This window comes from Ambystoma mexicanum, chromosome 10, assembly GCF_040938575.1.
Source record: "Ambystoma mexicanum isolate Mex_15411 chromosome 10, UKY_AmexF1_1, whole genome shotgun sequence".
Lineage (NCBI taxonomy): Eukaryota > Metazoa > Chordata > Amphibia > Caudata > Ambystomatidae > Ambystoma > Ambystoma mexicanum.
Window position 1 is genome coordinate 238,953,347 of NC_090932.1, and position 24,696 is coordinate 238,978,042.

General features: G+C 44.7%; 1 protein-coding gene across 2 annotated transcripts in view; it reads right to left on the reverse strand.

The window, feature by feature from the left end:
* KLHL30 (kelch like family member 30) overlaps positions 1–24,696 on the reverse strand; it is a 347,037-nt gene that overhangs the window by 262,792 nt on the left and 59,549 nt on the right. The window contains exons 1-3 of one of the 2 annotated variants that reach the window (XM_069617770.1): positions 22,307–22,426; positions 19,204–20,031; positions 17,798–17,963 (exon numbers count right to left, since the gene is read on the reverse strand). In XM_069617770.1, coding sequence (XP_069473871.1) covers positions 17,798–17,963; positions 19,204–19,977 — 940 coding nt within the window. In that variant the 5' untranslated portion in view covers positions 19,978–20,031; positions 22,307–22,426. Of the gene's footprint in view, positions 1–17,797; positions 17,964–19,203; positions 20,032–22,306; positions 22,427–24,696 lie in introns of those variants that run through there. The other variant, XM_069617769.1, reaches the window with a different exon arrangement.

The following is a 24,696-nucleotide window of genomic DNA, read 5'->3' on the forward strand; positions in this document are numbered from 1 at the left end:
CAGTCTTTTTGAAGCATAACATTTTTGATATTTTTTTGATCAAATTTATAGATACGTATACTTTTTTATTCTGAAACAATTTGTAAAATATGAGAAATAGAACAGAGCCTGAAAGTAATGCAATCACATACTTGAATATTTAAAATACAACAGATGCAAGATGTACTATTACAATTGTTCGAATTCACCTTGCACACAGGACATGGATTGACAGAACAAGAGTTATTAATTGTGTGACTGTTATTAATCAAGCATTATGACTGGGCTGAAGTCGAAGGGACCCGAGTGTGGACTGAGTAGCCCTATTTTTCCAGTAGTCCACCCACTTTTTTCAGAGTGCAGCTTCATATGCTAATTTCAGGTGAAACACTGTTCAATTGATAGGTTAATAAGTCAACCATTTATTTTGGGACTTGCCCACTGAATTAAGGTCTGACCGAATAAATAGGCTGACAATGTATGGATTTTAGCATGCAACAAAGATGCATTTAATTTTATACTTTGATGAACAATACCTCTCTGTCGCATAGCATTAAGAAGAGTGATTAACAGTTGTCGTAATTCAAACATAAGTTCTGAATGCAATTATGCATCACCTTGTTAGAACAACTAAGGAGTAGAGCCAGTTCCACAAAGAGTTGCATTGGCTTTGAAGTCAAGGATAAATATTTTGTAATGGCCACTCAATCTAATGACCCAGTTTTCATGATTTATACCTCTGTCTCATTTAACCTATTTTATATACACCACATCATATGGTGTTCTTCCATTGCAACACATCCTTGATGCACCATTCATTCTACGATTGCTTAAAATAAAATGTAATACCTCTGTTACCATTTTGAGCCATCCCCTCACTCTTTATTCACTCCCCTTCCCTCACATGGCACGCATCCCCTTTCATTTGCCCACATTGCACATTGAGTAATTGCTTGTAAAACACCCCTTCCAGTTCCCTGGTTCACATGTACATGTCACATCACATTTATTTGCCATTCATGTAATGCATGACATGAGAGGAAGTTGTGGATGGGCACTTGATGGTAATTGTAGCTATGGGGACTGCCCATGGACAACCCAGTAAAAGACACGGTGGACTTGACATTTATTGTGCAGAGACATTTATTGTGCAGACATATTGCACTTTCTTGTAAAGTTTGCTGCATATTTCCATTCATGAAAGCAGGGGTAACTGTGTGGGGTGTCATCCATGTATATGGTGATGGAGAGGGAGTAAGTTTGACCAATAATATATATTTGTGTTGGGCACCAAGCAGAGGAGCTTTCCTTCAAAACACTTAAGGTTTTCAGAAAGGGGGGAAAAGGATGGCATCTCAGATGTGCACATTCCCGCGGCCTTTCACAGGAAAAGCTTTAAGTGGACAATATTGTCTAATACGTGCATATAATATGACCATTAATTGTATTATTATAATAATATGAAATACATGACTGTTACATCCTTTGCTGCGTGTTATTGAACTGTACACAAAAGTAACACATTCTACCATAATTTTATTATTCATAGTAATTACTGGGGGTGTTACCAAACTCTCTTTTAAAATGAATACACAAGAGTTCAATTATCTCATCAGAAAAGTGGAGCAGCAGTCATACAGAAGGAAAGCAAGGAACAAAACTAAGATATGGAGTCTAACTTCACTGGCAAGTATGAATCGTGCTAAGTGGCTCCAGATTGCAATTGACCAAAGGTTTATGGGCCACTGTTTTACCCAACATTGAAATAACGGGCAAAATAATCTGTCAATTAAATGCATAATTTGCTGATGTGCACTATGAATGTGCACATGTGGCCTTTGCTCATTTTTATCTTACTGAGGAGGCCCACATGTGCAGGACACCCAGGCGTACCTTCAACATTGCAGGAATCAAGATGATTGCTGAACTATATCTACGAAGAAGTCAGTAAGCACTTCAGAACTCACCTAATTCTAGGAATGCTGGAATGTTAGTGATTTAAACATTATTCGTTTTTTTTGTTGCACTTTGCACATGTGGCCCTGGGAGCAACAGTCCATTCCGGCTGGTGGGCAATCACTCCTTTATCACGTTCCCGGTCCGCCCGTGCCATCCCTATACATACCACCGCTTTTCATCCATCTACATCATGCATTTGTATTTCACGCTGTAACCATCTCTATATGTCCAATATGATTTCTGAAATTACTTTGTGCGTTTTTAATCCACATTAAAGGTGGTTAGCGAATAGCTAGTTAGCTAACAGCAATACATTCTTATCAGGTGTTGGGAACTAGGTGCATTGAGAAATGTTTCAATAGGTTGCAGAGTCCCAATAGTGAAATTATTTCACCAATTAACAGAATTTCAGAAGTCGTTGTAATGGGGTCAAGGTGGAAAAGCCTATTTTAATGGTGTGTATTTGAATTATGTTTTTTGAGAAGTGAGGCTTGGAAGTGTACAGGCACAATACAATTTGGTTTTGTTGTGATGTTGTTGCTTGACCTTACGTTGAAGAAAGACTGGCACTTGTTTTTAAAAACTCTTTCCACAGTAATGCAATCACAACCCAGCCTGATCTGAACCGTATGCGCAGACCGATCTGTACCTTAACCAAGCTGCTGCAGGATGGCCTTCATTCTGTGCATCCAAATCAAACATGTTTGTGAACACTAGCAAACAGCAATGTGTGGTGCACGTGTTCTGCAGCCAGGGTCGGACCGAGGTAGTGCAAAATTAAAAAGTGGCCCACATTTGCAAATGATAAATGTTAATGTTAAAGGTATTTGTACTGTGCGCCGCCACCACCGAAGTGGTCCCCAGGCGCGCAAAATGGCAATTCATTCCTTTTGTAACAGACTGTTTGAATAGTACCCGAGGGGGATTTGTTTGATGAATGAAATACAAATTGTGAAATTTGAAGAATATTTATTCAGCAACAATGGTAAAAAAGTGGGCCACTTTGACCAAAAAACCCGCGCACAATAGCGTTTTGCGTTTTTATTTTCGGACATTGCCATTTTGCCCTATAGGCCAGTATGAACCAATCTGCACTTCGCCTATGTGTATCTGTGAAAGAATTTGTACATTTTGTGGGACCAGTCACCTTGATACAGTTAAAATGGAAGTAAATATTTTGCTATGTGAAATACTTGAAATATTTCATTGTGTTTCACTGCATAGCTTGCTATTGAAAGCAGATGATAATATTGATCATTTTGTGGCATGTGTTCACTAAAACGAAACCTACCCGTGGCTGGCAGTGAACACAGAGGGTCTCATTGTTATTGGTCCTTGAATCAACCATGCTAACAATTTGAAGGATAGAGAAAATGGAATCTCAAGACAGCAAGTGAGGATGCCATGCTTGATGATTAACGATGTGACAGATGCATGTTCAATTTGATGCAAAGAATAGACATTGTACATGTTCATTTTAACGTAATTTGATAGTTAACATATGTATGTACTGTGTACATTCTATTATAAGTACTGGGTACTGAAATATATTTTTGCATTCCCAAATTTACATTGCTACGTTCTACCAATGTGCGCTTGCCATGGGTTCAATCTTCAAATTTACGGTTTCTTCAATCGTAAGTGGACAATAAACGTTAACAATGCATCTGTGATAGCCATTATTTGGGATGATTGCCAGACAGCAATCTGTACTTTTGCGGTAAGAGTAGCAAGGAGCAACATGGCAGTTTATAAGGTCGGAAAACTTACAGAACGCCATGTGCATCAATCAAGCAACGATTATGGAACATAAGAACTTTAACTCAAGAATGCAAATACTGGGATTAATTGATCGATGAACGGAATCGGCATTATATGATCACCATTCACAGTTATACAAAAAATGCAATGCATGCAATGTTTGCTAGCTACAACCTCTAATGGCAAATGTTATCAATGTTTTCATGGGCATAATCTTCTCTTTTGAGGCTTATGTTCAATAATAAAAGTTACGTTTCAGACTATTGCTGTTTTCTTCAAAGTATACGTTTCTTTCCATTTTTGTGAAAAGAAAAGAAACTTTCACGCTGTGTGGATGTGTGTGTTTATGTTCCTGGTTCTGTGTTAGGTAACGTTATGATATGGGTGATGACAGGGTATGTTTAGCTATGCTGCCCATGATCGTCATTAAAATAGGTGGAGCATATTGTTTTGACTAGAGATGTCAGATTTAGGGATGGGAAATCTGAATTACTGCCGCAAGTGCACTTGAACTTAGGGTAATGGATCAACGGATAAGATTACCACAAGATGGCGATACCTGACCCGCCATTTTTGTATGTGTAAATGTGAGGAAAATGAAGGTAAGATGCATTGAAAGTTTTTTTAAGATCGATTGATGTATACTCTAAAATACATACCCAATCGATTGGGTCAATAACATTTCTGAGCGACCTTCCCCTTTAAATCTACATTAACTGATATCTAAATATGCCCATAGTTAAAATGCTCCATTCCAGGTAGTTTACATTATTTATTATCAGCTTTTGACTGTACAGATCGGAAGTGTCACGGTCATTACTAACTGGTATGGGCATCCCAGCTGGCCTTCCTTTGGCTAAAACTCAACCAGGCTTACAAAACATATTAATGGTTATGCCAAATCTCTATTAGAAAAGAGACTAAAGTTGAACACGTCAAATTTGGGTAAATGTATTTTGGTTGTAGAGGAAAGATATTAGAAGTCATTCACAAATGGTTGTCCAATCCTGAAATACAAACATTATGTTTATCTGGGCATTAGGATTTCAGAAAATGCAATGCGAGGAGACAGTTGAAAGACGAACAATGAGACTGTCTCAGGTCTTGACAGTGGCTTTTAGGTTTGCTTCTGGGTCCCATTTTAGTCTGGTGGTTCCAATAGTGGATAATTATAGAGTGAAGGCCCTATTGGCTATATATTGTAATGGCCTTTGGAGTGGTGGTCAGGTTGGCAGTCCACAATGGCTGAAAATGACTTTCTGTGCCTTTCATTGGTGTTCCACCGTCAACCTCAATGTATACTGAACACATGGAAATTAAAATGTGCTATGTAACCCATTTAAAGATATTTGTCATAAAATTACCTTATTCATTAAATGGCTTGATTATTAACTGATAACACCTTAACTTTCTGCATGAAAGGTCTTTGTGGGACACCCCTGGGACATGGACAAAATCTTTTAGCAGAGATTTGAAGACACAATTGTTAATGTTGTTACCATTCAACAGGGAGGAGCTGGGAGAATGTTGCTTTGATGTTAAAACATTACCCTTAGCACTGTCTATTGGGTTCAATTATAACCTTATTTTAATTAACCATCACAAAAGACATACCCTCCTAGTTCGTATGGGCGGTCTCCCCTTATTTTCTGTGACTGTCAGATACGGACAAAGAGATGACATTGAGAGGACGTGCATCTGTTGTTCAAATAAAGTAGAGACAGCTCCTAATTTCATGTTAATGTTTCCTATGTACAACAAACCTAGAACAACCCTTTTTAGGGGCCAGCTCATTCTTTCAAAATAAACTAGCCTCACTTTATCTCTGGACAATGCAAGATTAGCTGCCATGATGATTGTGTGTGCAGCATTTGCTATTTGTATGAAGTTTCGGTTTTCTTTGTGAGAATTATCAATGCATCTGATATTTGTTATATTTATGTGTTGTATTTAATTTTTATGTCTTCATGGACTATCTTTTATGATAGCAGCTGCATTGGCTTTCATGGAATTTCGAGTTTCAATCTAACCTGAAACAGAAATAAGACCTTCAATAAGATACTGGCCAGTGACTACTTCATCATTGGATTTATGAAGACCAATTAGGCTATGTCCCTGCCCTTAAAACTCTGATAAATAATTTGTAGGATCTGTGATGAAAACCCTGGCCTGTGTCTTGGAGGAGGAGACATCACCCACTGATTAATTAAGGGTCTGGCATAGATGGGTGGGAATTCCCTGCACTATTCCACCATGTGCTAGTCTTTTGGCAGGGGTTTGCACATGGACCAAGAGCATGGTGCTGCCCATTGAAGGGCATCTCAAAGAGAGTGGGGACATTTGGTATTTATTTTGATTTTTAGGGCGCTATTGGCAAAGTGCTGAACAAATTAATAAAAATGGTACATTAAACTTGAAACAATGCACAATGCAATTGTATTCAGTCAGCAGGATATGGGAGTTAGGTGGTACAGTCAGTTGTTTGAGAGGGCCGAAAGAAGGTGGGTTTTCAAATGTACTTGAAATATGCATAACCGGTTGCAAAATGTCAAGTTGCACACTAGTAGTCAGCCATAAAAGTCACTTGCAAACTCAAATTCTATACATACAAAGAGTACACCATTTCTTACTCGCCAAGATCCAAATATCACTAGCCTGTAGCGAGTGCACATTTTGTGCCCTGTACGTCAGGAGGAAGAAGAACGAATAGCAAAAGGAAGCGCGTTCTGGAGCTTGGGGGCGAGTAAAGTGAAAAAGCAGAAACAGGATGATGCAGAGGGAGGTTTAGGGACAGAGAGTAGGAGGAGTTCTGACAGCACGGGGAGATGGAGGAGAGAAGGGGGAAATAAAGGAGGAGAGGGATAATACCATGGATGCACTTGTAGACAATTGGGAGAACGTGCAAAAGGATACAGAAGTCAAAAGGGTGAAGGGATACGGATAAGTGAGAACTGACGGAACAGGCAGAGAGAGAAAAGGGAAGATGGACATATGAGTTATAGACAGAGTGGAGGGGAGTAAAATGAGAGGCAGGAACACTCAGAAGGAGGGCAGAGCAATAGTCAATGAGGAAAACGATAAGAGAAATGATAAGGAACTTAGTAGCATGGAAAGACAGATAGGGACGTGTGTAGCAGATGTTGAATAGAAAAAAGCGATTGGAGCAGGAAGTGTTTGAAATATGGAGAGAAAATGAGAGAAAAGGGTTACAAGTGATGCCTAGATTCTGGGCTGGGGGAAAAGGGAGAGAGAACGTGTGAAGAAAAGGAAGCAGGAGGAACGAGTTGGGGAATAGTTGTAGCAGGAAAAAAAGAGGACCACAGTTTTTGAGGGGTTGAGATGGAGGAGAGTTGTTTAGCAGAGAGATCCTTTGAGACAGTGGAGTGGAGTGAGTTGGAAAAGAAGGAAAAGGAGAAAGATTTGTGTCTCATCAGCATAGACGTGCTAGGAAAGAGTGTAGGAGGATGTAAGAGTGGAGAGGGAAGAAAAGGGGCCCTAGTACATAGCCTTGAGGAGCACCAGTAAGGAGAAGATAGGAAGAAGAAGTGTTACCAAAGCAAGTGTCATAGTAAATGCGGTTTGGGAGATAGGAAAGAAACCATTTAAGGACAGAGCCCGAAAAGCTAAGAGTGAAGAGAGTTGAGAGTAGAAAAGGGAATAGAGTGATCTACAGTGTCAAGGGCAGCTGAAATATCAAGAAGAAGAATAACACAGGAGACTTTGGAATGATGAGCAGAGAGAAGAGCTGTCTTGGTAGAGGGGGAGGAGCCAGAGCTGGACTGGAGAGATGGAAGAAAGGAGTGGGATTAAGATAGGAATAGAGATAGGAATAGATGGTGTGCTCAAGAAGCTTAGAAAGAAAGTGAAGAGAGACAGGGCAGAAATTGACAGGGCGAAAGGGATCAAGGGATCTAAAACACAATCCTCTTCATGATGCACCAGTTCCCAAAGGTTATCCCATGCATTAGCAAATCTCCCATGAAGGGCTCCATATAGCATTCATAACTCCTAGTTATACAACGTTGTGGCCACCTGCAGGGAAGCATTTGTCAAAATCTACCCATAAAGAAAACAAGGAGAAAGAATTTCTGAGGCATGGAGAATGTGTTGTTCATAGTAACAATGCTTCTCCCACCATTTAAATGCCTTGCATGGTTTACCACACCTTGATAAATCTGTGTTCTGCTAGGATTGGAGGTCCATAGCAGCAGATCAGCTCCCAGACTTGACTAAGTTTAAATAAACATGGTGGTTGGCCTTAATCAAGGCTCATAGAGTGGTTCTGAGCAAGGAGGGGCAAAGCTAAGAAAGCGCCTGGGACACCACAAACAATCACTGCATAACCAATCTACTTCCAAAATACATAATGAAGAATGCCTGAAAGTAGTTAAGTTACGTCAGTCACCATAGATGGGCCCTGCTCGTTATACCAGCTGCTGGCTGTTTGACAAGACTTTGGGTGCTTGGAGACAGAGAAGGAGCAGTGGAGATATTTGGGGGAGAAATCAGAATAAGAATGCAGTGGAGTAGGATGAAGGAGCATGAAGAGAGATGGTCAGATAGAGAGGAGAAGGGGGTGGTGAGAGGAGAATAGAGGTGGAGAGCAGTAAGTAGGTGGCTAAAGGGGTAATTAAAGGAGAAAAGTTATGAGAACGGTGCCTAGAAGAGGGTATAGGTGACACTAACAGAAATGGAAAGGTGTATGATGAGGAAGAAGCTGGAGGATACATGAAAATAGAGGAGGATGAGTGTGTGGGGGAGGTCAGAAGATACATTAAGAAAAATGAGGAAAAGTCTGTTGAGGAGAAATCAAGGAGAGGAGGAGTGTGCTCATGAGGAGGTTGGCGGTGACATTGGAGGAGAGGTGGAGGAGTGTGTTAAGGGGGAAGTTGGATTAAGAGCTGAGTGTGAGGAAAAGACTATTCAAGAAAAGGCAGTTGTAGCAGATCAAAAGGAGATGATAGAGGCGTACATAAACCCTATGATTGAGAGGTGTGAGTGGAGAATGGGTGAAGGTATGATAAATCTGCATCATTTTTCCTAAAATCTAAAACTTCTGTGTCTGCCTCCGCTTGATCCTACATAGCTTCAGGACAGGTCACACACAGGACCCTGGAACAAAACTTTGTGTTTGTCTGTTAAGGCGCCCTGATGCCTGCGGGCTGCCAGCACTATACACGTCGACATACATACATACATACATACATACATACATACAAAAAGGCCATTGAGCAGAATTCCTGAATGCTGAAAAGGCATTTGATTCAATCAGTAGTAACATTATATTCTGTGTCATGGAGACAGCACACATTGGCATAGGGTTCACAGGTTGGTTGAAATCCTGTATATGGATCATCTGGTCAAAGTTGGACCAAGGAACATCATCCCGGGAGCATGGAGCATAGGATGAGGCATGCTTCGAGAATTTAGCTTGGTGATGGAAACCAATTGAGTATGGAACTAGTGGAAGACTAGATATTGATAGCGGGTAGAGAACATGCAGTGCTATTGTACGCTGATTCTGTTCTCCTTTTGAAGGACCAAGCATGAACTGTACCAGCAGTCCAAGAATCTCTTTTCCTTGCCGGACCTATGAGCTAAATGCCCAGATCCCTTACCAGATCCCTTACCAGACTTACCTCGACGGTAGCTACCTAAGTAATTTACATATTTCATGTGTTACCACATAGCTGATGAGTTCAAATTAACTGTTTTGGGGGTAATTGAAGTGCTAAGGGGCTCGCTGGAGTTTTCGTTTTAACTCCCTTTAACAATTATGGGTGAGCGGTACTCAGCAAAATTATTATTTTGCCAAGGTTGCCATATCTCTTTGTAGAGTCTGTGCCCTGTATTACTGTTAGTGTCTTCCAAGACTCTGCATAGGTTGTTGTGGGATTCAAGTAGGCATACAGTCTCCCTCAATATTTTGGAAATATTGTATGATGATGGAGGAAGGGGTCTCTTAAGGTAGAGATGCATTTTTTGGTCTCCCACTTTCAGTAGGTGCTACAGAGTTTTGCCCCTCACAGTTCCACAGAGTTGGGATTTATTGGTGCCAACATGAGCCCCTGGCACATGATAGGTTCCTGTACTATCACTATGGTTAGAGGCATTCCCACCTCAGATCAATATCTATACACATTATGGACCAAGGACTTACATAGGGAATGTCAGAAGTTAATGCTTAGTCTAGTCTATGCTAAGTAATGTCCGCTATGGTCTCTCACTCCATTTGCCCAAGAAGCAAGAGGGGTAGAGCTACGCCTATGTAAGCAGGTTGTACCAAATGTCGAGACATGTTTAATGATAGATTTTATACAACACCCATGAAAATATGTTACAATACAAAGTGCCCCAGGGCTACTTTCTGCAATTCTGTGACTTAGTAAAGGGACAAGGGAGTCTGGACCTATGTCTCTAAAGGAACCCGAGGAATCTGCCACCTTATCTACCCTCATTTGATTGGGAATGGGACCATAATCAGTAACATTTATATGCAGTGCCACCTACTGCATATAGAGGGGGTGCTAGAGAGCTCTATGAAGATGGTCGTGAGGCCTTAAGCTCCTGGGTGAATCCACATGAATCGGGCAATCTATCCTGCTTCCTGACCTGCTAATCTGTGCTCCCACGAACTACGTTGTAGGTAAAACCCTTGTGAATGCTCCGGTCCAACAACCAAGTGTCTATGTGTCCCAGGCCGAAGATATTCAACTTCATGTGCCTGTCGTGGTGTGGTGTGGTGAGCCGGCGAAGATACTCTGACGAGGCTCATAACGGGAGCGCAAGGACAAGGCAACGCCAACGTGTACAAGGTGAAACATCTATCTGCAGCGGAAGCTGGAAGTAATTGCAGGAAACTAATGCGAGGAGCAGCGCCAACCCACCGGCAACCCGGCCTCCCAGCTGGTGGGGAGGCACAACTCAGATCGACGAGGCGGCTGCCCGCCTTGGAAGGAGCATAGCGGTTGGGCTGCAGTGGAACGGTGTGGCAGCTGAGACCATCCTGCGTGCGTGGTCGACCCTCGGGGGGAGCATGCATACTAAGCTGACCAACCAGCACTAAGAGGACAAGATTGCTTGGGCGGGAAGCGTGACACCTCGTGCTCATCACGCAGCGATCAAGCACACTGCTGGCAAGGCACCGCTGCTCACATGTAAACACATGCAAATTCGCTGCAGTCTGTACAATCAGGTGGCGGTAGAAAGCAAGAGCCTGCAACTTGATCCTTGGACTGAAATTGGAAGCAAACACAGGCAGAGGCACCCAGGCAAGCCGTGGCGGCTTGGACAGACACCGCTGGAGGTAGGGGCTGATGAAATATTGCACCCAGGGAGACTGTGTCGCGTAGACAGAATAATTGGGAGACCTGACAGGGGCAGCGCATCGAGGAGGTATCGAGCAAAAAAGTGGTTCACCCCTGCCCCCGCACTGGAACTTCTGTGGGATAATAGCCGTGGCTGGCGGCAGTGGCAATGTCTGTATCACATCTGCACAGGGCGAGCAAGTGAGGGCTCTATTTTCTACAAGTAATCCTCCCAGTGAGTGTGAGGTCAGATGAGGGAAGCTGCAAGGACCTTCTTTTGGCTCAATGCAATCAGCCCTATGTGACGACAAATAACCTCTGGCCACAGACCCACCATACAATAGGGGTCCTCTGGCGGAGCAGCTGAATCCCCTTGTCGCGATGGCCAAATCAAAGAAAACAGGCAAGCAGCAGCAAGCCAAGTTACATTTTGAGACTCCGGCTAAGACTAACACCAGAGATATGTTCCCCAGTGGAGGTCTCACAACCCTTGCTGCTGGACCCAAATAGAGCATTGGGTGACATCAATATAATGTTGGGTCAGGTGCAGGCAAGCATTCAGTCACTGGATGGTAAAATGGACCCTGTGACATGCAAAGTCGACCAAATGCTGGTGCGCCAAACACAGGGATCGACTGGACATGGTTGAGGGCCGGGGTGTCCACGATAGAGGATGGGGCCAACACTACCAGCAGAGACTTGGCCATGATTAAACAGGCGATGAAAGAGTTGACGGACAAGCAGGATGACTTCAAGTCCTGCTCTAGCTGCAGTAACCTGCAAATTGTTGGGGTGCGTGAGGCGGCAAATCAGTGGAATATGAAAACAATGGTGGAGGAGCTCCTGAGGGAAGTCCTGGGTGTTGATGCTTTTTCAGCAGTGTTTATAGTGGAAAGGGCACACAGAATACCAAGTGGTAGGAAACCAAATCCGGGAGCACCCGCTCGCCCACTGATCGCCCGCTTGCTTAACTACCAGGATAGGGACCTGGCCCTGCGCAAAGCTAGGGAGAAGGGCTCTTTGACATACAGGGGTGCACACATTTGTATGTTCCTGGACTTCTCGAACAAAGTACAAGCCTCAAGGAAGATGTTCATAGACATCAAAAGGAGGCTTAGAGCACGAGACATGAAGTATGCCATGCTCTTCCCCAATAAACTCAGAGTGGAACACGAGGGGAGGGTATTGATTTTTCAACACCTCGAAAGAAGCACACACATTTCTTGAGACTTTGCCCAGAATACTACGACGATGGAACAATAATGACTAATGGTGCATGTCTCCATACTAAGCTCAGTGGTAGGAGTGTGTCCTAGTGGACAGATAATCAGATCATTGGCAGTCAGGCCAAAATTTCGTCTGTTGGATTGCATGGAGGTCGGGTCTTGGTGCGCCCCCATGCATGAGCTGTTGAGTTGCATTCTGAATTGGGGTGGAGGGTACTGGCAGATTGGGGATGCTGGTGGGAATCAGGGGGGTTGTTAAGACCTGAGGGAGGAAGAGTACTGGAAGAATGAGGTTGCTAATGAGCATTTTGGGTGGGGGGCTGCTGGAGTTATTGTTAAATTTAAGCAGCTAAATCAGGTGTCTTATCCTACTGGAGAGGAGATGTGATGCGGTTCTGTCTCCTACTGATATGACATATATAATGGTGCTAAGGATGCATGAGGAAGGGGATGGCCAAGTTCTTTAACTGCATGACCTGCAACTTGCGGGGTCTGAATTGTCCATCTAAGGGCTGCAGAGTCCTTTTATATATACAGAAGCATCATGTATATGTGGCATTCCTCCAGGAGACACATCTGACCCCTGGTGCGGAATAAATGTTTGGGTGGAGCCACCGATACTTTTCATCATACTCGTCATACTCTAGGGGCGGTATATTCTCCTGCACAATTCTGTGGGGTTCCGTTTGCTATCTCCAGTGAGTGATCGGGAGGGTCGGTGTCTACTTGTGCGGGGCATCATACAGGGCTGGTTATACACTCTGATCAACTATTATGGGCCCAATCAGGACTCAATGGATTCAATAGAGTGGATAGACTGCCAACTTGAAGGGTCACCCCCGTGGGGAATTATATGGGCTGGGGACTTTAACATGGACTGCACAAGGGAAGTGTGTCACCTGATGCAGAAAGTTACACGCAAATTGCAAGACATGTGTTTGGCTTGGGAGGTCCTTGATGTATGGAGTTTTAGAAATATAGGGAAGACAGAATACACATTTCATTCCTCCGTCCATCGCTCAGCATCCAAATTGGATTACCTTTTGGTTTCACATACACTTGCAAATGTGATGTCTGATGTGGCTGTTCAGGCATGTACGTTGTCAGACCAGAATCTAAGTGTTTTGGCCGCGGCTGAAACTACTGTGGCCGAAATGAGAAAGGTGCAAACTACCAAAAGGTTGCACCTTTCTCATGCGAACACACATACATACTCACACCCACCCACACCACACAACACACCCATAACACCCCCCCACACCCTCAGCACACCCCCACCAACCCCCCAAACATAAACAAACCCCACTTACCTTCATCTTCACGCTGGGTTCCTGCAGCGCCAGTTCCCTTTCACTTCCGTGATCGGGAACCAGCATCACAGGGTCCTTTTCTTTTCTTTCTTTTTTTTTTAACAGAAGGCTACGGGGGTGAACCCCCGCACCCCCCGCTCACTATACCATAAAGTATAGTGAGCAGGGTGATGCGGGGGACACTCCTGCAGCCCCCCTTTTTTTTTTTACAATGCTACCACCAAAGGTTTGAACTATTGGTGTTTGAACCTTTGGTGGTAGCATTTTTAGAACTTCTGGACATTGCAACCATTTATTTTTGGTAAAATCGGCCCATACCTTCAGACCACACCACTGTACTGATGACCATGGAACTGCAAGATCAAAGAAGAGAAAGGGCCCCCTGGGTGTTTAAGAGTGAAGGGCAGTCCGACGTGGTATTTAGGGAGGAAATAGCCAAGGCCATTGATATGTTTTTTTAACTGAATGTGGACACCGTGGAATCTTGGGTAACATTATGGGAAAGTTTTAAATGTGTAATCAGAGGGGAGTGTATTTTGAAGGAAGCAGGGATTTTGAAACTATCAGAGACAGAAACTCGGTTACAAAGATTGCAGGCTAGGGGAACTAACTGTCACTGGTGGTGGTGCTGCTGCTGTTGAACCCTGACAAGCCGGCGGACCAATGTTCCACCTACCGCCCTATATCCCTCATTAATTTGGATAATAAAATTCTGGCTCAAATATTGGCATCCAGGCTTTCTCCACTGATGCATAGATTGTTGAAAGCTGATCAATCAGGGTTCATTCCCGGGCGCTCCACTTACGTAGGATGCTTGGGTTATTGTCGGCGGTGAGACAGGAAGACCAGGTGGCTCCTGCACTGCTGAATGTGACTAAAGCATTTGATTCAGTGGAGTGGACTTTTCTGTGTGTGGTCCTACGCAAGATGGGATTGGGGGACTAGTTTATATACCGGCTCTCGTTGTTAAACACACTGCCCAATGCTAGGGTCAGGGTGAATGGGCATCTTACCCTGTTATAAAGCTAGAGAGGGGCACGAGACAGGGATGCCCTCTGTCCCCATTGCTATTTGCTCTGGTAATAGAGCTGCTGGCTGAGAGGATTAGGGACTGCCACTTACACAGAGGAATATGGCTTTATGAACACAGGGTGGTTGTGTCCCTCTATGCGGACGATGTGGTGCTCTTTGTCGCAGACCCTGATCGCAATCTAGACCTTATCATGCGGGACATATTCAGATTCAGTGACATTTCAGAGTTAAGGATCAACGCTACAAAATCGGTCATCTTCCCTCTTAAACACTTTGCCGATGACCTGGGGTTTCAGTGGCAGGGGGTCCTCACTCGATATCTGGGGAAAAATATCACCTGTGATCCAGCGGATTTTTACAAACATAACCACTACAGAGTGCTGGAACATGTTATGTTAACAATGGACCGGTGGATGGGTCTACCGCTTAACCTTTACAACAGGATATCTCTAGTCAAAATGGTGCTCTTGCCCCGTTTTTTATATGTGTTTCTTAGCATCCCCTTGGCACTACCCAACGATTGTTTCTGGAACCTACTATCTGCAATACTGCGATTTATATGGGCTGGGAAAGAAGCTAGAGTCTCGTGGTGGAAGTTGATTGCACCACTGAACGAGGGGGGGCTGGCGCTACCTGACTTTGAGACCTACTACGATGTTGCTCAGGCGGGATTCCTCCTACATTGGTATGGGGTCCAATCAGATAGAAGGCATGTTGAAATAGAGAGGGCGCTGGCGGCTCCATTCCTCTTGCGATCAGTGATTTTGACGGCCCCAGGAACAGTGTCTAAAGCAAAGAATATGGTAGAACCGACCTGCAGGTCGTGGGCCTGGATAGAGCATAAATCTAGAAGCAAAGTCATCTACTCTCCAGAAATACCAGTTATTCACATTCCGGGAATCCCACTAACCGTTGGGAGGTGCTATGTGACCTATACTAAACGACTGAAGGTGACCTGCTTTTGTGACTTTTTTCCGGACGGTCAATTTATATCCCTGGAAGGGATGCAGAATAGGGGGGAGCACACACCTCTGGATGTATTTATATACTTCAGACTAGGGAATTCCCTGAAACAGGTGTTCCCGACTTTCCTCAAAGAACCGTAAATTGCCACCCCGATACTTGATAAAATGCTTAAAGACGCAAGGCAGGGTAGGACAGTTTCAATTATGTACAGAATGTGTCCTGGGGACAAAATAAAAGCAGGTAAATCCCCTCAGGAGAAATTGGAGGTTTCACTGGGGTGAACGATACCCACGCAAACATGGGAATATTGCTGTGGTGAGACGAAACGAGTGGCACTCCATGCTAGTTTTAAACTGATTCATTTTAAATACCTACATCAATATTATTACACGCCATCTTCGCTGCATAGACACTTCCCGGAGGCACCAGAAATCTGTGGGAGATGTGGCAGAGCACAGGCGAACTTCGTGCATCTGGCATGGGGCTGCCCAGTGGGGTTTTTTTGTATTGGGAAGGGATTTTTGAGACGCTGAGTAATATAGTGAGGGAAATGGTGGAACAGGAGCCGATGACAGCGCTTTTGGGTTACACCAAACATATTCCCAGGAGTACAAGAGGGCTGGTGGGGCTGCTCCTGCTCTTAGCCAAGAGAAGAGTGGCAATGGTGTGGGGAAGGAATCAATCCCCCGGGTTGGAACAGTGGCGGGCAGATGTTTTATACTGCAAGGATATGGAGACCCAATTTGGCAGACGTCTGCACCCCCAGACTGCACCTCCAGACTGCAGCCAGAGTCATATGGGGTCCATATATCTAATACCAGGTGGCCCAAAACCACGCTTCCTTGAGTAGGTTGTCGTTTATGCCCCCAGGACTACTGTGATTTGAATATGTGTACCCTTGTATAACCTGCACATTGTAAGAGGGGATGTCTCCTCAGCACTGTTCTCGTATGCTGATTCTCCAGCCCCTCTGATACATGTGGAGAATGATACTGTATGTTGTCCTGTACCACAGATTCGTTTTCTGGATTATGAAATAGATGCTTTCAATGAGCTGCTTTATTGTTTTTGTGCACTTTTTTGTACTAAAACCAGTACACGAGTGATGTATATGTTTTAAAATGCTAATAAAGAAAGTAAAAAGAAAAAGAAATTGTAACTTTATATAAGCCAAGTCTGATTGCTGTCTAAGTGTCACCATTGCTATCTAAGTGTCACTATCCTATTACCAGTAGTATATAGCAGTATTCCTGGAAGGGGAGGTAGGAGTACTTGGATGTAGGAATAATAGATCTAACCTGCTGATTCTGTAGTTTTCTCATTGGGCATTGCCTAAGGGCCAAAACATCAAGATGAAGTTGTGTTTCCTACATTTTGATTGTCTATTGGTCAAGGGGATGATCGTTATAAATTGAATGTCCATTTCCCCCTCACATGACGGCTCTCTGAGTCGCTAAGGTGCACTGTTCGGCAACTGTACAACATAAAACGGGATGTCAGGCTGCAAGGCAAGTTAAAGACAGGGGGGTGTCATGGGATGGGGCTCTCTTCCTAACAACATACTCTTCCCGCCAAACATGTTCTTCCCCTCTGCCCTCCAAGTTCCCCAAGCATAGGGGTGTGTAACCTTTGTCTCCCCAGATGTTTCGGGCTACTATTCCCATGATATCTGGCTATAGACTATGCTGTTTAGGGATGATGATAGTTGTAGTCCAAAATATCTGGAGAGCCAAGGGTTGCAAACCCCTGCCATATCACATCTAAGCCTGGGAGAACCCTTGCTTAGAATGGTTTACTAGGGCGTCATGACGCAAGCAATGGGAGATGTTCTCTGTTGTTAAATTGCTGTCACGTTACCCTGCCAGGTCCTGATATGTCAATATTGTGAATTCAAAGCCATCAATTGTGACGTGTTGACCTCGATGAACTTTGACTGCACTTTATATATTGTTATGCACATGTTTTTATTAGGTCTGATGTCTTTCAAGAAACATCGATAGATTGTAGCATTTTTATAAACATTACAATGAAAAAAGGAAAAATGTATATGTTCTGTTAGATTCTGTTTCTCCATGCTTGCCAGTGTAGGAAGCGTACATGTAGATGCGGGTCAGTAGCTCAGTCACACCTATGGGTGAGCAGTACTTCTAGAATAATACTATCACTGGTTCACTTATCTCAGCACACTCAGCTTTAGTTGCACACATCACAAATCCCCACACTGCAGACTTATTTGATTCTTCCACTCGGCACTTACTGGTTCGGGAGTTATAGAAGGTGCAGTTGTTGGTGGCAGGTGGGGGCTCATTATCGTCTTCATCCTCTGTCTCGTCTAGTGCTCGTCCCCCAACCACCACCAGCACCTCTTGCAGCATCTGCGGGTGGACTGCTGGGGTATCCATGCCATCGCATACAGCCTCTCCCTGCAATGGAACACACTGTCAAATAGCTGAAGTCTGCGTGGTCCATTCATGTAGGGCCCATACTGTGTGGCCATTGACAATGTTGTAATCCAAACAAGGGATCCTATCATAGCACGCTAAACAATGTTAATATCAGGCTACTGAAACCTCCCACAATGCAACTGTCAGGGTGCCAAGAGTCTTGACTTGAGTACATAACATCAGTGTGACTCCATATACTCCAGGCCTCACATTTGAGAGATAACCCTGAGAAGGGAGGCCTTTTAAAAGATTTGAATTTTGATCACCTAAAAAAAGTTCATATTTTTGCCATTCCCTTTACTTGCACTGGGCTCAGATTTGGTGATTACAGGCTCAGTCTCTGCATGCTTAATGTTGCCAGCCTAGTCACCGGCCTTGCTGGGAGGACCAGAAGAGTCTACGCTGATATGTAACATTTCTGCATGGACAGTTAGTGCATCCTGTGTATGAGTGAGAAGAAGACCCGGAAATTGATTACTGCTATCGCCGAGGCAGAAAGCTAGTATTCCATTGTGCCTGAAGGTGTGATATGATATGATAGTTTATTTATATAGCGCCTATACACAATGCGTTTCAAAGCACTTCAAGTTTACACCAATGTGTACATCTCCCAGAGGAACACTGAGAGCATCTTCTTGGAGAAGGAGAAGAACCTAATGTTGATTTAATGTATGTGCCTCTGGGAATGTATACTGGTTGCAGTCCACCAAAAAAGAAATACAAAATAAAATAAACGAGCTAAATATTGTGCCTCTCTGGTCTGTCTCCAAGGAGTGAGGAAGCAACACATGGTCTGTAAGTTGTGCCTTTTGGAATGCTGGGAATGTGCAGTACACTAGAGAACACCTGGAGCACAATGTTGTGCTTTATGACATGTATGCAGGCCGCACAACCTAGAAGAAGATCATGCACTGTGTTATGGGCATTGTGGGATGACTCACCAAGTACAAGGAGTGTATTTGGTTCTTGTGGAATTGATCTAGGTTTAGAAGGGCCTGGACTGGATTATGTACTTGAAGGGTGTACTATTTCTGAAGAGCATGTACTGGATTCTGTTGCTTGTGATATGGAATCCGGCGAAGAATCCTGAAAACCTTTGATTGGATAACTGCAACAGGCTGAGCAATATCTGAAATTTGACCTCAGGTATATCAATTGACCTTTACCCCAGTTATATGACCTTTACCCCAGTTATATTTGATACACAGAGATCACTCACCTGTCTTCTGCACTGTGAGATGACAGCTTGGCAACATTCAGACTCCTGGATAAGTGGCTCTGATGAAAGGAGATTTTGAAGATACTGGTCTGCAAGCAAAGGAAGATGGGTCAACTCCAAGAGTTCTGGCAAGTCTGCAGCTCTTGCAGGCACATCATACCGGACCCACCAGAGTACAGCCTCAGCCAAGCTCTGCTCATCATTGACCTGCAACAGTTTGCTGGAAAGGTAGGTGGCCAGGCGCCCCTTAGAGAGCAGGAGGAACTCCTCCTGGTGGGACACAGCCTCAAAGTTTTCTTGTAGAAAAGCCCATGCCTTGGTTGTTACCTCCGGACAGCCAAAACGGTCTCCAAAAATCCAGATCCCTAGGCAGTTTGTGGCATCCATCTGCTGCTGTAGGTAGCGGCTGCAGACCTTGTGGACAGTAGGAAAATGAAGCTGACTGGAGGTACGGATTAGCCCTTCCACATTCCCTTGGTTAATGGTCAGCTTCCCAGTGTAGGCAAATTCCAGCAAAGTCGCTAAGATGACTGGGTCAACATCCTTTATCTCCACTTCAGCACGGATGTTCTCCACGAAGTCTCCACAAAACATGGAGTGGAAATAGTGGCTACAAAGTGCCAGGATTCCACGGTGGCAAGGAAACTCTTGCCCGGCCACAATTAGGATGACATCACAAAAACGTGGATCAGTGCGAAATGCCCATAGCCCATCCAGCATGGTTTGAGAATGAGAAGGGAGTGTGAACTCAAGGTCATCAATATTTCTCACCATAGTTTCAGTGTAAAGAAATGTCCTGCCTGCTGGGTCTGAATATTTCAGGGGTACCTAGTGAAGGAAAAGAAAGAAAATGAGGTCAGGAATCATTTGTGAATCAGATGATGGAAAGTCAGAGAATAGGCACACTTCGAATGAGTGTGCAGATTGTGATCAGCAAATTCATGGGTTGATGCAGCACATTTTTGTCTTCATTGACCATGACACGCAAAACATTAATCTATACACACTGCTAATGCAGAGTGAAAGAGAGAGCAGCAGACTGTACAAAACATCTCACTGAGGTGTCATCACAAGGCTCTATTATTCTGCAATATTTCTATAACAAGATTGAAAACCTTCTCTTGTCCAGCAACCACATTTTCTACCTTACAAACTCCTACTCTCTTGCGCCCCTCTGTCAACTAACACACACCACCCAGCCATCCCTGCAAGTGTATGCATATCTCCATAGTGACAGAACAGGCCTCTTCATGCTATTCTCATGGGATGGACATATGAGTTTTATTTGCCAGATAGAACATTGACAACTGAGCCCTGTCAGTCTAGAAATGACTAACCAGTGAACTCTGTTGAAATCAACAGAAATGATCACTGCACCCTTCCTATTAGGAAATTGCAAATCTGTACAATCTACTACCATTGAAGGTACTGATGCTTGTGTTCTAACCCTCTGGACAGGAGCGATTAATGTAGACTGACTATATGTTCAGCACTGACCTCTGCATTATGACCAAATGAACGACAGGCAACTCTCCTTAAAACAGGACATGGATAGGACTGATCATTCTTCTTACGGGTAGAATGTAGCATCCGTGATCATCCTGCCAAGTTGACGTGGGGACAGTGATCAAGCATTAATCCAAGAGGATGGATGTTCCTAATCTCCCACCGCCCATCAAGCAAAGTCCTGATTTTCTTCTGGAAATGTAGCGTTGCTCTGTTGATGAAGTCTATTACATTGGAAGTCTTTAGCTGCCAGTCTGCCACAGCGTCCCTTCATTCTTTTTTTTATTTCGATATGTGGTTCATGTGTTTTGGGGGTTTTAGTTCCATATAAAGCTCAAATTCCTAAGGATCTTCAAATGATACAATGCCTGATGTTTAGCACAGGACCCTCCTGAGGGCAGGGCTACACCATGTATGACGGGTTTTTCCAAGGGAAATAGTATTACCTGGCCTGCTGTAAGGGGCCAATTCTGAATGGTTGCATCGTATTCATTTCAGTAATTAATGTATGGCTGTACTCTAGGGTGAGCCTACTGGTGATCCCTTCCAAAGTCCAGTATTCTGCAGTCATACAGTATTCATATGGACAGTGTGTGGGGAACATGATGTGCCCTTAAATGGGCATCATTCGCTAAACTGGCATTTTCTACATCTGGGTAACACAAGTGTCACTATAATGTCAGATGTCTCAAATCCTGACAGATCCTCCTCATCGGGACACCCGCTCCCTCCTTTCCTCTCTCTCTGGCCGCACACTCTGGGCACTTTTCCTGCTCCTTCCTCTCAAGGCTAAGAACCTGGTGTCATCTTTGACTCCACCCTCTCCTTACATCTCTGACGTCTCTAAGAAGTCAAACTATCAGCTGCATCTCCTCAGAGGTATTCTTCCTTTTCTTGCTTTCACCCAGAAGCTCACTGTCTCATGGAGCTCATACGCACTGCCACGGAGGAAGCGGACCTGTAAAGCACTGCCACAGAGTAAAGTGTAACAGGCAGCAGGTCCCTGACACAGCCCGTGACAGCCCCCCGTGGCAGAACAGGGTGTGGGGACACAAATGGCATGGGCACATGGTGGATCAGAGTACATGACGGAAGGTACAGTCCCCTGAAAGGGTTGGAGTATGAACAAGGACAAGAAGGAGCCCCTTTTGGACATGGGGCCATTAAAGGTGACGGCAGACTGCAGCTTCCTTCAGTTAAGTTGGGGAGGAGGTTTAAATGTACACAAGTATGGTTTTGGTAATCAGTGGGTTGCATGGAAGTCTAGTAAGAGTAGGTTGAGGCATGCCCAAGGCCAACCAGCTAGCTGAGGGGGTTAGCGATTAACACTGATATTAAATGGTAGCCTGAGCATAGGGTACGAATATGAGATGGGCTGAGATGGGGGCACTGTGGTTCTGGTTGACCTGTTGATGATGGGTTAAAATATAATTGACCACTGGGGCTAAAATCCCCCCCTTGTATGGTGTTTGTTATTATCTAGAAACAGGGTGATAAGAAATCAGGTGATAGCCCAACCTCTGTTCTAATTATTGTATCTAGAAATGCAGGTTGCCTAATGCTTTCGTTATTTAAGACGACCTGGGGTGTTACTCACCGGACGGGAAGTAAACCAATCGGTGACCGGAAGACACAGGACTGAACTATTGATTGAAGAGCTAGGTCGGGGCCTCCAACCTAGCCTCCTCTCTGTGAGGGCACAAGACCTTTTTAACGATATGACCCTCTTCTGGGTAGGACCAGGCAGATGGACTGATCGTTCAAAAGGGCGGGGAGGACACGCCGCCAAGAACCCAGCTGTAAAGGAAAAACAAGAGGTGAGCAATTGGAACTTTAAGAAGAATCCCTTTCCCTTGATACTTCTTTCTAGTAGTACCTGAGCTATGCCCTCCCCTTGTTTTAAGGCAACCGGAACCACCTATAAGTAAGAAAGGAGAATGTAACCTATACTAATGATAGTGGTCGATTAGCTACGAGGTATGGAAGCATAAAAATAGAAAACCCTTACCACTGCTGTGCTGTTGAGTCTGAGTTGTCCCAAAGAGTTCAAAAACGGAAGTGCAAAATAACAAATGGGTAGGTTAGTTAGGGAACTGAACCCGGGCGGAATGAGGGCCGCGCTAGAGTCGGGTAGGTGCACTATCTGCAAGGCGTCCCTGTGCACTACTGAAGAATGTCCAATGGAAGTCTGATTGTGGAGATGATGGTAACAGCAACAATAAGAGGCACAATTGAATCGGAGTATTGCAGGTGATGGAGTTCAGCGGCAAGGTACGAAGAGTACAAGTAATGCTTGTTTAGCAAGTAGTGAAAAAGTAGAGTCTTACCGAAGCCGTGATCACAGGTTTCCAAAAGGCGGCAGGTATAGGCAGTCCGTGAAGGAGGAAACAGGTCTGGTACACGGGTAAGTAGTTTTCCAAAAGCGGCAGGCAAAAGCAGTCCGTGAAGGAGGAAACAGGTCTGGTACACGGGTAAGTAGTTTTCCAAAAGCGGCAGGCAAAAGCAGTCCGTGAAGGAGGAAACAGGTCTGGTACACGGGTAAGTAGTTTTCCAAAAGCGGCAGGCAAAAGCAGTCCGTGAAGGAGGAAACAGGTCTGGTACACGGGTAAGTAGTTTTCCAAAAGCGGCAGGCAAAAGCAGTCCGTGAAGGAGGAAACAGGTCTGGTACACAGGTAAATAAAGTAGGATCGAAGACGGAACTTCTAAACACCGGGATGCAACTTTAATCAGAAGCAGCGTCTTGCCCGGTTCTGAGGTTTAAATCGGGAAGGAGAAAGGCAGAACCGGACGAAACTGAGGTTCACGCATCATTGCCTCTCTGCTGACAGCGGGAGGCAGAAGGCTGGGAATCGTAGTCCAACTTGCCGCAGAGCGCTGCGGAGTGAGCCGAAGCCACTATTTTCCAGGGCAGTTGCCAGTGGGCGTAGAATGGGTTTGCAATGTGACGCATGCCCTTACGAAGGGCAATAATCCTCCTCCGGGCCTGCCGAGGCGTAACAGCATCCACCCCCAAAGGCGGCACCACCCCCCTACGGGCATGAAAGCGGCGAAGCAGGGCCGGAGCATGAATATTAGATAAAGGCTCCCAAGATCTATCCTCAGGGCCAAAACCTTTCCAGTCCACCAGGTAAAAAGGACGACCCCTCCGAAGTCGGAAATCCAGGATATCGGCCACCTCGAACTCATCATTGCCATCCACCCGCACCGGGGGTGGGCGGATCGGCAACCGCATGTTGGCCGGACAAGGCTTCAGCAAGCTGACATGAAACACTGGGTGCTGTTTCCAGGATGAGGGCAATGAAAGACGCACAGCAACTGGATTCAAAACCTTAGTGACAGGAAAGGGTCCCACAAACTTGGGTAAGAGCATTCGTTTACCAGGCATTCTCAGGTTGCGTGATGACAGCCAAACCTTCATACCCACACGGTAGTCGGGTGCAGGTGTCCGATGCATGTCAGCAAATTTCTTAGCCTTTGCCTGAGCATGCAGCAGGTGTTGACGAACGACCTCATGAATGGACTTGAGGTCCCGAACACACGCATGAGCCGCTGGATTGTCAATGGGAAGATCAGGATCCAGGGGCAAGGACCGCGGATGGTGTCCGTAAAGTGCAAAAAAGGGAGATACACCAGAAGCGGTATGCAGAGAATTGTTATAAGCGAATTCAGCAGGTGGTAGCAACGCCAACCAGGATGACTGGAAACGAAGTGTGAGGCAGCGCAGGTATTGCTCGAGAGTAGCGTTGAGCCGTTCAGTCTGCCCATCTGTTTGTGGATGGAAGGCAGAGCTGAACCTGTCATCAATGCCCAGAGATGCCGTCAGAGCCCTCCAGAAACGTGATGTAAACTGCGGTCCGCGATCCGAAACCTGAATAGAAGGCAGACCAAAGAAACGAAATACGTTCCTAAGGAACAATGAGGCCAAAGTCGGAGCAGAGGGCAAACCCACACAAGGAACGAAGAGCGCCATTTTTGTGAAATAATCAA